Below are 14,352 nucleotides of genomic sequence, written 5' to 3' on the forward strand. Positions count from 1 at the left end.
CAAATTAAAATTAATTTATTCTATTACACTTAAGCATGGTCATTAAACAAATTTAGTTTTAATTTCATACAATAAATAATGAGTAAAAATAAGCAATTTAAGAAGACAGAATATTATTATATATATTATAATATTATATTATTATTGAGTTTGATAAGACTATATTCAATTTTTATTGGAGGTAAATAATGTACTTGTACACTTGTTGAATAAAAAATAAACGACCATCATAAAAGATCATATTAAAATCTATTAATTTAATTATTTGATAGAAACTAAATGATCGTCGTGTTTTTATTAGTTAATTTTATATTTTTTAATATTTTATACAAACAATATATATTTTGTTATTTGATTCTTAGTTAATTTAATAATATAGATCAAAATTGCATACATTCAAGAAAATATAAAGAGCCATTTTTATTATACTGTAAATAATAATATATTATTTATAAATGAATAATAAATAATATTCAAATATAATTGACTACTTTAAAAATATATATTGACTTAGAAATTAAAATATTGGGAAAAAACCAAACGAAAATATAGATAGAAAAATGAAAATGCTATTTCTTATCAAATCGTAAATAATGGAACTTTTATTTTAAACTATTAAAACTTTTTTTTGTTTAATTAACAAATTCTTTAAATAGTCACTTAATTTGAAAATATGTCTATACTATTTTCCATTTCAATATGAATTTTACGTTAAATGTAATGTTTTTATATTTATTCATACAGCGTATTTTAATTTAATCAAATATTTTCGACAAAATGATGACAGTTGAGACGAAGTAACTAAATGTCATGACATGTCATGACGAGATTGGCGGATTTTGGAGAACTTAAAATGTTTGACATAAAAATAGTAAGTTTCAATTGATGGATTAACCACATTTCTGATAACCAACGAGTTTACTGTAGTTTGGTTCAATATTGTACTCTAGGTATTTTATTATAATTATTATTTAATTTAACTTTTGTACCTAAGCAATTATAGAACATACACAAAAACACATTTTTGACCTTATGAATATGTTCATAAGTTATGAATAAATTGAATTTCCTAAATTAAATACAATTCTTATTATTGTTTCTCCGATCTATAAATATCAATATCTACTCAAATTCGTTCGAATAATACCATTTTAATGAATTCATAAGTTCAAACTTAAGTTTTGATAAAAAAAATTGGAGTATATTTTTGATTGCTATTAGTATACTCGTAGTTCACAAAATTGCTAATTCCCAATATAATGCGATTAATATTTACACTTAAAATCGTGCATATATAAAGTGCGATATCTAACGATAACCTTAATATTATAGGGCAACACATCAGTTCAATTCTATTAGTTGTAATCATACAAAATTAATATTTTTATTTATAATTAAGCAATTTTATTCTTACGTTATGCGGTTATTTATGCTAAATAAGTGTTTAGAACATAATAATTTTTTTTTTTTTATATTATTCGTGTCAATACTTAATAAAAATAAATAAATTAAAGTAATTTGTGTGTTATTCATAAAATCGTTTAATTCGTGTATGGTAATCCATGCATCGACATTTAGTGTAATTAGTGGTATAATAATATTTTTAATATTAGGACGAACAATTACATCCCAACCATATACCTAGTAATTGATGGGTTGTTGTTCAATTAGTGTTTGCGTTGTTTTTACATAATTTTTAATAATACGTTAGAAATCTGAAACAACTTGTCAATTCATTAACGTTTGCAATTTTTTCCTTACCTCTCTTACCGAAAACTTTTAAGAAGAAAAAAAAGGTTGACAGGCTTTTTTTATTACACACAACCCTGTATAAAGATTTAGATGGTGGTTTTTTTTCGGCTTTTTTCCTTTTGCCTTATCCGTTATACACTTAATATCATTTATCATTATACTCCATGTTTAGCGGGATCAGCGGGGGCAGAATGGAAGGATCTGCTAACGACAAATGGAAAACTGAGCAAATGAGACAATGAAGACCAGCTAAAAAAAAACATACACACACCCTAAGCTACTCGTACCATATACGAGCTGCACTAGGGTGAGAAAATGCTTAACACCGTTACAACCTGACAACGTCATCCTCTCCTGACACGACACGATGCGTTATGCACGGAGCCTCACGGCAATGCAACGCGGTTCGTCCCGAATCAACACAATAATTAATAACGTTGGTTCTAACAGATGTTTAGCGATAATATTTTTGGCGTGAAACGTATACCACGATATAGGTAGTACACACATATTGAATGGTTCTTGTATGTTAAAGGAGGAGGAAAAAAAGAAAACTGTTAATTTTACTGGCGCCTTGCTCTTAACGAAATCGACGTTTTTCAGATGAGAAGAATGGACAAGTACACGTGGATGCTAACGCCGCCGTGCCACGATCCAGGAATTAATAACGGACGATAGATTACGTTGATGTGCAGTACTGATATAGTGCGCAGTATGTGGTACACCGCATATCGTACTGGATCATAAATCGTGCAGGTTTTTTACCTCCTGTCTGTGGCCCTTTCGGTTCCGTAAGATAATTATTATACGCCACGCAGCAGTCAGAGCGTCGAAAACCCATTAGAAAAAGTAAACTAACCGCTGTGCGCCTACGCGAGAAGAAAAAATGAATAAAAACACATTTGCCTGGGATGGCGGTGGTACAAACGAATTCTAGTGTTCAAGTAGCAGTTGCATTTGGGTTTTGTATTCGAAAATTTACTAAAACACCTCTCCTCTAGATAATTATACGCATCGATTACCGTTGTGTCTCAGAGTATTTTTTTTGTTCCGACCAGTGATTTAGTTATAACAGTCTAATTACCACATATTCTCATACAACGAAACCATGAGATAAGTTCTTACTTGAGTATACTTACTTAGGAATACTTTACTCAATTACTTACTCAATTATTACCGAAAGTCGCCGCCCGTCGGTCAGCATCAGAGTATATCATATCTAACGTATCCAACACGCCGTTATACGGTCACAATATATTGTAGACACCTACATTAACTAAAACTGATATTTTACTTAATATCAAAGCAAATAGACAAAGAGTTGAAAACTGTAGGCATTTTTACTATCTACCTGGACATTAAAATAAAGGCTTATTGTGAGCAAGGCAGATAGATGATCAATGATCAATGATAACCAGTATGCCTACGGAAGCAAAATCGTCAAAGACATTCGAGTATATCAGCTACTGCTGGTAAAAAAAAAAAATGTTGTACAAGTAAAACGCGGCTGAAGTAGACAATTACGATGTTCTCGTCCCACCAAAAGTCGACGCATGTGTTGTAACGATTTGCGGCCACGTCAACCGTTTTCAAAATGTAAACAAGACTTTTGACCTCCGATTATGTCCTCGTAGTCCGGTCATACATGTATACATGTGTGCTTAACGTACACAAATACACCGATTTTCGACGGCTTGACTTGACATTTTTCGTGCATCGTCTCATAATGTATAAGCTTTCACATTCATCTTGGCTGTTGTATCGTTTTAAATAAACATCATAAATTATTTGCCAGATAAGAACCTCGCATTGCGGTATTTTAATTTCAACGAACAATCGAACTTCTCTTTTAATCGTGGTTGGGAGCCAAAGATTAACGATAGGGAGAAGGCGAAAAAAAACCGGGAAAAAATCATAAACTTTTTCCGTTGTTTTGAATATTAATTGGCACTATTGTCTGTAATTTTTCTGCTTTGGTTAGTGATGTATATTTTTAATGATAAATATCTTGTATTAATTGTTTCAAAATAATTATACGACCGAAAATCGTGCATATTATGCAACTTATTTGTGTATAATTCACGATTTTCGTAGTTCAATAATCTCAACGATTTTTATTTTGACAAGTTTTAGCGAATTATTATGATTAAATTTACTTTCAGCTTTAAAATATAGTGTATATATACATTTCATACTACTATAAAACCAAAACTGAAATTGCGTTCAAATACTATTTACATAATAATTAACGAAAGAAATAGACACTTTGATGTATTGCTCTGATATAATTTATTATTTAAATCTTTTTTAAGTTTTGTATTTTACTCATTTTAATTTACCTTCTCCTTAATATAATTTTATGTCTACTGAATTATTTATCGGGTAGTTGTTTAGCAAGATTTTTTTTTTATTACATTTTAATGTTTAAAAATGTTCTGTTAAGAGATAATAATAATAATAATAAAAAGGAACGGGTCCTTTTAAAGAAAAAATATTTTTCTCTCAATGATAATTTTATTGTCATAAATATTCATCGCTTTCCATCAAGGCAATTGTTATCATGTACTTGCACATTATTGTTTTTATTTTCAAAAAAATTATTTTTATATAGTAAAATATGAACATTTTTAATCAATGAATTGAAAATAGTTAGGTCATAAGATATTTCGACATTTTTTCACTTATACATACTGAAAATTAATCAATGATGATTTTATTTTAAATATTATTTTATTTATTTATTAATGAATACGGGATGTGCCGAATTACATTGTATAGAATACATAATAACTAAGAGAAAATTACATAAATAACTAAAATTACAAATTTTAATACATAAAGAACGAACAGATAATAATTTAATGCTAGGTACTAAAGAATAGTGGGTCCTCGTTGGCCAGTTACATCATACAGACTATAGGACGATTTTATAAATAGTTACAGCGGCTAAAAGGAATTTGGAAAGGGAAAAAGTATCTGAAATAGAAACTTGGAACTCTGAAATTAAGTTTATATAGGATAGCAGGGGAATCGACTTCACTATTTATAAGTTTTGAAAGAAACATAAGATTAGCCTGTTTCCTCCTGTCACATAGGATAGACAAATGGAGGCACTGCAGCACAAGATGATACTCGTGAGGAGTACACTCAATGCGTAATGCGAAAGTGGCAAATTTCAAAAATTTACGTTGAACTCTTTTCAGTTGACTACTGATTTTAGATCTGATTTCGATTAGTAACATGCATTTTTATTTAGTTTTATTTATAAAATTAATTATACACATAGCTTGTATATAATAGTATATTATATTATACATAATTTTCATACGTTTTCATTTGTACATTTTTTAAAAACACAAAGTAAATTACGTTATCGTAATTGGAATACTAATAATTACTAATAAAAATAACTAATAAGTTTTAGATTTTCTCTAAAAGTAATTATTAATGATTGATTGTAAGATTGATATTGTTTAGTTATTAAAATGTTTTAAATATGGTCCATGATCATTACGATCAATACTATGATTGTTCTCAATATTAAATTTTAATTGGTATCCTTATTTGCACTTACGTAACTGGTATCATCTGATCTTATATGATCCAATATTTAAATTACTCATAAAATTTCAAATTTTATTTTTATTTAATTTTTTTTAACAATACAAATTTATATAAATACTTTCAAGTTTTACAATTTTTTTTTTTTTTTTTATAAACATATTATATTTCAGATTTATACAATGCGAGGGTTTTTATTTTAGTTTAGACAGTCAAAAAAATAAAATAAAATAAAGGTCATAAGTTATTTCAAGCGACGACACGACGAAACGGTAATATTTTATATGAATGGTAGCGGTAAGGTGGAACCTCTCACATACTCGCATGTCAATGGAAAATTTTGGTATCACGAAAAAAAAAATGTTTATATTTCACACAGACAACTTTAATTCCAACAATGCATTGCAACGATTACCTCGATTTGCATTCTGACAAAAAACTGTAATTTTTCACAAAATACACGAGAAATAAATTGAAGCATATTTTCATAATTGTATTTAGTTTACTAATATTATAATAATATTTAAACTGTACTAAATTCCTTAATACTTGATCATCACATTAGCGACATGAACTGCTGAATAACAACCATCAAATAATTCAATAGTATTATACGAATATTTATAAATTTTATTAGTCCATGATGACAATTTACATATATATTATACGAGTACGAATTTTGATTGTTATAATAATTATTTAATTAGTTGTCATTCTACAACATTACCAGACGTCGTCGTCCAAAACTATTTATAAATTATGAATCACCGTTTTTTGATTTTCTTAGAAACCTAAACGAGAAACGGAACCGATATTTGTCTGAATATAAATTTTCGGTCTTTTTCGATTATTATCGGTTCCAATTTAATTTTAATTTTATATATTTAGCTAATAAATAATAAGAAGTGAATGTTATTTATTAGCTAAATATATAAAATTAAAATAAAACTGGAATTGAAAAAACCGAAAAATTATATTCAGACAATTATCGGTTACGGTTCCCGTTTAGGTTCCTAAGAAAATCAAAATACAGTTTCGGTAAGGTTCCGATTCCAATATTTTAAAAAGGATCTGATTAAAATACCGATATTTTTAATTTCCGTTTCAATCCCTGATTCACTCATTTTTAAAAAATAAAGTACGTGGTTTATTGTCGTTTTCCACGCTAGATGAACACAATTAATCACTAATCAGACCGATGAATTGTGGCCTGTATCTATAAATAGCAATAAATATATAACAATATTTATAAATAAATTAATAAAAATTAAAAAAAAAAAATTGAAGGCAATTTCATATCGTTATCATCAATCTTCTTCTAAGCTAAAACAAATTCGTAGCAAAGCCTAGAAATATCTATTTCAATATAATAATTATATGATGACAAAAGATAAAAAATCGTACGTAACGTCATAATTGACTCGAAATAGAATTCGAAATTCATATTTTTTATAATAAGTAAAATATATTATTGGTATCGATGACGAAAAACATGTATTTTGAAGATATGGGCTAAAATACAATGGTGGGCACAGTGAAAAAAGCGTGATTTATAGAAGATAAATGAAAAACAAAATGGCAAGGGTCTTTTTGATCAGTTAAGAGGTAAAAAGGTATGTCCACAAGGTAGGTGTGCAAAAAAGAAACGCCACATACGTGCTTGAATTGTGTGGGACGTTTGCGAATATCACACACGCAATCACTGTACAAAGATTATTTGGTATATTTGATTTTTTTGTTGTTCATGAATTAAATAAGTTGTCATTTTGATTTTCCTTTGATATACTGCCGATCCGGTAAACATGAAATACACACGTATATGATCCGCTTAAATGCGTCCACATTGACATCGTTTTTTTAACGATTTCAGTGTATGCACGTGTACTGCGTGTCGTGTTTGCATAATATATGAACTATATAGATTAAGTCCCCTTAATGTATTAGTATTAAGACCGGTAAGCACAGCTTCGATGCGTTAAATGTACTTTGAATAATATTTCCAATCAATTACTATGTTCATTACTCATAATACAAATAATCAAAAACTAAAAAAAACAAAAAAATGTATAAATATAAAACTATTTAATGTAAATTTCATGTTGTTGAGTTTTATTTTTAATTAAAAATTGTTTAAAATTTTATTTAAATAATAAAAATTCTTTTTTTCAAAGGTCACTATAACTAACGGTACTCATACAAGTATCAACATCTTATTTGAAATAAAAATTAATTTCCTCTATTTAGACATTATGTTGGATGTACACGCTATATGCATGCTAAGTATACCGACATAACATATTAATTAGTAGACAATTATTTGGTACATTTCCAATACGTCTATTGGATGTCAAAAGCGGTATTTACATGGAATCCAGAAGTAGAATTGTATATATGTGTCGTAATTTATCAGAACTGTCTACGAGATCGTTGGCTTAAGCTTTTTTGCTGAACGCTGCCAAAATAATTCACGAAATACGTATAAAATAATTTCGATTCAATTATCGATAATTGTCGATCAATTTTTAAAAAGACTTTTTTGAAAAAGATTAATGAATACAGAATACAATTTCATGAGTTTTCTTTTCTTTTTAATTTTATCATAGATTTATATATACTACTATTATTATATTTTATAATTAATGATATGACTAGGGATGACGAACAAAAAAAAAAAAAAAAATTAAAACAAAAAAATTCTATAGCCCCAGATTGATGTTTTCTAAAACAATGTGTTGCTGTTAGCCATTAATTATTTGAACAGAATTACTTTCAGTGTTATAAGCGTATCTCTGATAATGATATTAATTCAGGACAAACAATTATTATTTTATAAAATCAAAACATTCATAGTTTTTAGTAACTACAATAAATAATTAGTACAGCTGTACTTATTTTCCTACGGGCTACAGTCTGCAGGGTTCTCGTAAATACACTCTTTTATTAACACTAAACCAACCAAAAATACCAAACTAAATTAATAAAATCTGTTAAACACAATTGTTAATCAGTATATTTCTAAATGTTGTTATCTTTAATCGATTCAAAATAAAATATAACCCATTAACACTGCAATACTTCAATAATATTAAGATATAATACCCAATGATATTTAATACATTTATAATCCCTGAATATAACAATAACTAATACACGAGCTAAAATATGATTGTATATATTAAATGTTAATAGTATTGTTAATTCTTACGATATAAAATGAAAACTGATCATTGATCAATCATAGGAAACGCATTTATATGTAAATGCATATATGTATTGGAATGAGTTTTTTGAAATATGATGAGAATTGTCTCCGATTTATCATTTTTATTAAAATAACACTAATTTTAATTAGCATATTTTGCATATTTCAACGTTTTTACCTTATTTTGCACATTTTAAAGTATATTGATAGTTTTATAGTGTATATTTCTAAAATTAGTACGCATATTGGTTTATCATATATTTTCACATTCATTACCACATAGTTTCAATGAAATTACGATTGATCGTAATGGATAGTAATAAGATATCCAGATCCAACATATATATTTAAATTATATTAATATAGATTAATTCAAATTATATGAATCATGTTCAAATGATCAACGGAAACCAATCAGTCAGTATAGTACAATGGTTATGTTTAAAATTACGTGGAAAATCATGTCAGTTTTGTTTCATAACTAAAAAATGCCTACGGTGAAAACATCAGTTAAAAACCGTTTACAGACATAATATTATGTAAACAAATAAAAAAGTATTTTAAAAACCACTAGTTTAATTTTGTTTTGTAATATTTGTGAAATTTCAGTTAACGTGACTACAGAGTTTATAGTAGAACAATATTTATCATGCAATAAACACAAGAATAATTTAATACTCAAAAAATCAAATTTAAAAAAATACACGACAAAGTTTCATTTCTAAAATAAACGTGGACAACGTGGATGAAATATCTGCCAGGCTTTTATTCATTCAAATATTCCATTTTTTAAATTACAAAATCCATTTCTTCACGCTTTCTTGGAAAATATACTAAACGACACATACTAAATGAGTCGACCATACGCAAAAATAATGTGAACAAATACTATTCCAAAACTATGAACAATATAAGAAGTTCAATTGTATCAGGTTATGTAGTATCAGGATTTAAATTGAAGAAACCATTAATAGTGAGAGGCGCTATCTAGTAAATGTCAATGACGGAACATTAGAAATAGAACAACCAAGTTAAACAATTTTACTTCAAAAAAGCAAACCATAGTATAATTGCTGAACTTTTCGATTGGCCAATAACAATGTTATGGCCTACTGGTATTTATCACAATAAAGTATTGTAATTTTATATTATTTTAAGTAATGCCGCACCCTAAATGATTAAATCAAGTAAATAAAGTAAAAAATTTGATCTAAAATGTGCTCATATTGCATGTGTGGACCATTACACAAGCTTACTGGAAAAATAAGAAATAATCGCTAAAGTTAGTGAACACATTTTTAACGTCAATAAAGTTATTTTAAAAGCTTCATTACGTACGATACTTTTTCAAAATATGGTATCTAATCTTGCACTCTTATCAAAACATATATTTATACGATGGAGTACATGGCTAAACGCAGCTTTTTATTATTATGACAACTTCAAAATTATTTAATTAATAATTCTTCAAATGAAAATTAATAATCAACAACTCATGGATAATACGATAATTTTTGTTTTATTTCTAAATATAATAATATCACTATGTGATAAATTTGGCTATAGTTTATTACTCGATATATTATCTTAAATATCATATTATGGCACTTCTTTTAACAGTAAGGAACTATTTTTATTTATTGACTATGTTAAAATTATTTTTCCAGCATTTATAATTTTTAGTTTTTTTTTTTAATACCTACATTAAGCTTTTACGCTAAGCAGATTTGTATATTTGAGTCTTATAGGTCTACTTAGCAGGGCTTTAGACACTAGCTGTGAGATTAATTTTAATTTGTTTCAGAAAATTACTTAACACGGAGTAATATGTAGGCAAAAATAGTACATCACCGTGTTAGTGGAAAATATTGTGTAGTATTTTTACAATATTATTTAAATTTGAACACTACATACATATTATGTTGCTATAACGAGCTGAAATATTAACAATATTATCATAACATAATATTTATATATTTTATACAGTACACATACCTCGAATACTTAATTCAATTATATGTGTCAAATTTAATTCTAATCTTATAACGATTCTAATGGTAGTGATTAATTTTAACCGAAATAAAAAAAAATGTAACTAAATAAATTATTCAAATTTGATCATTCTTAAGATAATTTTATATTTTATATAATTTTATAATTAATTATTTAATTTAATATCTAATATCTAATTTTATATTCTAAGTATTATACTTAAACATTTAAAAAAAATAAATTAATTAATGAAATATTAACATTTGAAAAATAACTATAGTTTTTAATTTTAACTAAGGAAATATAATTATTTTAAATTTCCTATGTATTCTTATAATACTAAAAAAATTATTCAAACATACTTATCTATAGAAAAATATTTGAAAATCTTAATTAAAAAAATATTTTACCTTGAATGTGAAAACAGATATGAGAATAATTAAAATAAATTTGTTGGATAAACTATGAATATTTTCCAAACGTTTTATTTAAAATCATTTAAACATTATTTAACTTCTTTTTGGATCGTAAAACGTTTTCTTCATACAATCGCCAACATTTTAAGGGATGATTTACGCTTAAGAAAAAATATTTTTTGAATTTACATTTAATATGACTGAATCAATAAAAGTGTAATGTATAATTTCATTAAATTAAGCCGTTATCCTAATAAAAAAAAAAAAATACTACGCAGATGGCTTTGAATTGATTATATTAAGTCATAATTCAAAAAACTTAAAATTATATTTAACAAACCTTTAAATATTACCTCCACAAAATAATTAATTAAAATATCGGTGAAAATTTCAAGAAATCTTCAAAATAATACAAAAAATATCCGTACCCCGCAGGAATTGAAATTCATATTTTTCATCAGGTTTATAATTTATATTACTGTGGATTTTTTTTTTATATTACTATTTTAAGAGAAATTTACAAGAATTTTTAAAATTAACGGTTTAAATTATAATGCATATCAAAGAGCTTATCTATGAAATTGTTCATAAAAATATTATACGATAGTTATGATAATGTAATATTTCTTGTATACGAAAAAATTATATTTTAAAATATTAAGACGTTTTAGATTGAAAATAAACGTTTATAATACGTTAAAAAAAATATACATATATATATTTATATACATATAATAATCGAAATTTAATAAAATAATAACGATTATGACTTATTAGTAGGGTTCAGAATTTTAAGAATTAAATTTATTGTAGAACAGGATGGAAACCTGAGCTATATAAGGGTGAATTTAAAAATCAAAATATAAAAATGCATATTTTGAATATTTAGTCAAATTTATGGTGTGCGTTCATATTTTGTTAATTATGCATATTATTCATCTATCTATATATATATATATATATATAAAAATCGAAGTACATTTTGAATAAATTTTATAGCTCAAGATCCACCGAACCGATTTCGATAAATATTTTAGGGCATATTAAGATTTATATGTAGATGGTTTCTGTGTAGTTTGTACGCAGTGCGATATGTAGTTCCGGAGTTATGGCCTCTTAAGTGTACAATATTAATCACGCACGCACGTCATATGTGAAATTTTTTTTTTATTGATATTATATTGATGTATACTACATCGTTGGATGCGCTCTGAACGTACGAACGTAGATATGAAAGAAAATTCCACTATTGTCGATAAATTACAATTTCAGAGAGATTTTAGTTTGCGACTAATTTGATGATGTCATATCTGTATTATATTCGTTTGTTGCTAGGGGATCGAAAAAAGAAAGAAGGTAAATAATAAACATCTGATTTAAGAATTGTATTTAGAAAAAGCAATAACTGCACACGGGAGAATTCTATATATGGGCTACGAAGAGCACGGGTTCAGCTAGTAGTTAATAATTTCTAAAATTTTGATTTTTTGAATTTTTTCTTTCTTTACCCATATAAAGTTGAATCTCTAAACTAATGCTGAAAGAAATATTTCTCAATATAATAATTTTCTACCAAATAATCGTCGGTCATTTAAAATTTAAAATCTTAAGAAAATTATTGGTGGTTCATTGCAACAATTGTTTAGTAATAACAAAAGCCAATAAAATAAAAAAAAAATAGAGTAGTTATTAAAAACTAATTTTAAAATCCAAGTAACTAACGTTCTCAATCATTCTAGTGAAAAAAAAAAAGGAAAATATAGTATTAATCAGAATAATTTGTTTTTAAAACAAAATCTATGTAGAATTTTAAAACTTACTCTCAATTTTCCTTAATTTATTAATTTGTAATCATGACCAACTCAGTAAAATTGTATAATAGAGTACCTGTTGTATGATGTAGTACCTAGTAAAATTTATATACAGTAGAGCCTCGATAGTCCGGACCCCCGATAATCCGGTGAACGCGGTAATCCGGACGGCAAAATTCCGTTTGTTCGTAAATAGATTTTACGAGAATTCCCGGAACCCAATTAATCTATGCATAAGATATTGTTATCGACAAATACAATTTCGTCATTTTTTTTACCTACTGTTCCTAGTAAAGACTAATATGTACATATATTGGTAATAAATCGATGCCCGATGGTCAGTTCGTTTACTTCTTTCTTGTCGAGTGGTTATTATTCTTGTTTGTACAATGGCTCCTCGTAAACACGTAACTTTAACTTTAGATCAAAAAATTGAAATAATTAAGCTAATGGAAAATGGCCAGAACTATGGTATGATTGCTGAGAAGTACGGAATAGGTAAATCGACTGTTGGTGACATAAAAAAAAATAAAGAAAAAATTATGAAGTTTGTCAGCACAACTGAACGTGGTCCAGGCACACGTAAAACTTTAAAAGAACCGGAAAATCTTGTTCTCGAAAATGCTTTATTTATATGGTTTATGCAACAGCGGAGACGACATATTCCGATAAGTGGTGAAATAATTTGCGAAAAAGCACGTTTATTTCACCGTGAAATAACAAAGCAGGAAGATGGCTTCACTGCTAGTAGAGGTTGGCTAGACAATTTTAAACATCGTCATGGTATTAGGCGCCTTAAAATAACGGGTGAGAAACTTTCATGTGACGAAGCATCAATCGAACCATTTCGAAATGAGTTGCAGCGAGTCATAAATGAAAACAATTTGGACCTAGAACAAATTTATAACGCTGATGAATCCGGTTTATTCTGGCGAATGTTACCAGAGCATACATTGACATCAAGTCATGAGAAAAACGCCCCTGGAAGAAAAATGATTAAAGCTAGAATAACATTCATGCCTTGTGCTAATGCAAGTGGAACACATAAATTGCCTTTACTCGTCATTGGGACTGCACAAAAACCACGTGCGTTTAAATCAGTTAACCTTCCCGTATACTATCGTGGACAAAAAAATGCTTGGGCCACTCGTGTTTTATTTTTAGACTGGTTTCAAAAACAATTTGTTCCTGTAGTTCGTGAGCACCTTTTAAATGTAAATTTACCTCCAAAAGCTTTATTATTGTTGGATAATTGCCCTGGACATCCATCAGCAGAAGAATTACGTAGTGATGATGGCAACATTTTTGCAATGTTTTTACCCCCTAATACTACAGCGCTTATTCAACCGATGGATCAAAATGTAATTCAGAATATTAAATTAAACTATCGTAAGTCTCTCTTAGTCAATGTTCTTGCTGATCCGGTGCATGGTGAAAACCTTATTGATGCTCTAAAGGCCATAAATTTAAAAGACGCAGTTTTTAGTCTTACAAATTGTTGGAAATTGGTCCCGCCAATGCTCATAAAGAAATCGTGGAAACACTTGCTTCCTTTCCAAACAGAAAATAAAATCGACGAAGTTGTTGAAATTAATGACATTCAACTTTCTACACTTAT

The 14,352-nt window shown here is 27.3% G+C and overlaps 1 protein-coding gene across 4 annotated transcripts in view; it reads left to right on the forward strand.

Moving 5' to 3' along the window:
- Nucleotides 1-14,352, forward strand: part of LOC112687955 (dopamine receptor 2) — a 177,871-nt gene that overhangs the window by 26,196 nt on the left and 137,323 nt on the right. Inside the window, exon 3 of one of the 4 annotated variants that reach the window (XM_025560958.1) lies at nt 2,356-2,857. The exons of the other annotated variants lie outside the window; for them this stretch is intronic. Within the exon in view, the coding sequence (XP_025416743.1) occupies nt 2,356-2,359 (4 nt within the window). The 3' untranslated portion in view covers nt 2,360-2,857. Of the gene's footprint in view, nt 1-2,355; nt 2,858-14,352 lie in introns of those variants that run through there. 4 annotated transcript variants of the gene reach the window in all.

This window comes from Sipha flava, unplaced genomic scaffold (assembly GCF_003268045.1).
Source record: "Sipha flava isolate LNK unplaced genomic scaffold, YSA_version1 36_pilon_pilon, whole genome shotgun sequence".
Taxonomy (NCBI): Eukaryota; Metazoa; Arthropoda; class Insecta; order Hemiptera; family Aphididae; genus Sipha; species Sipha flava.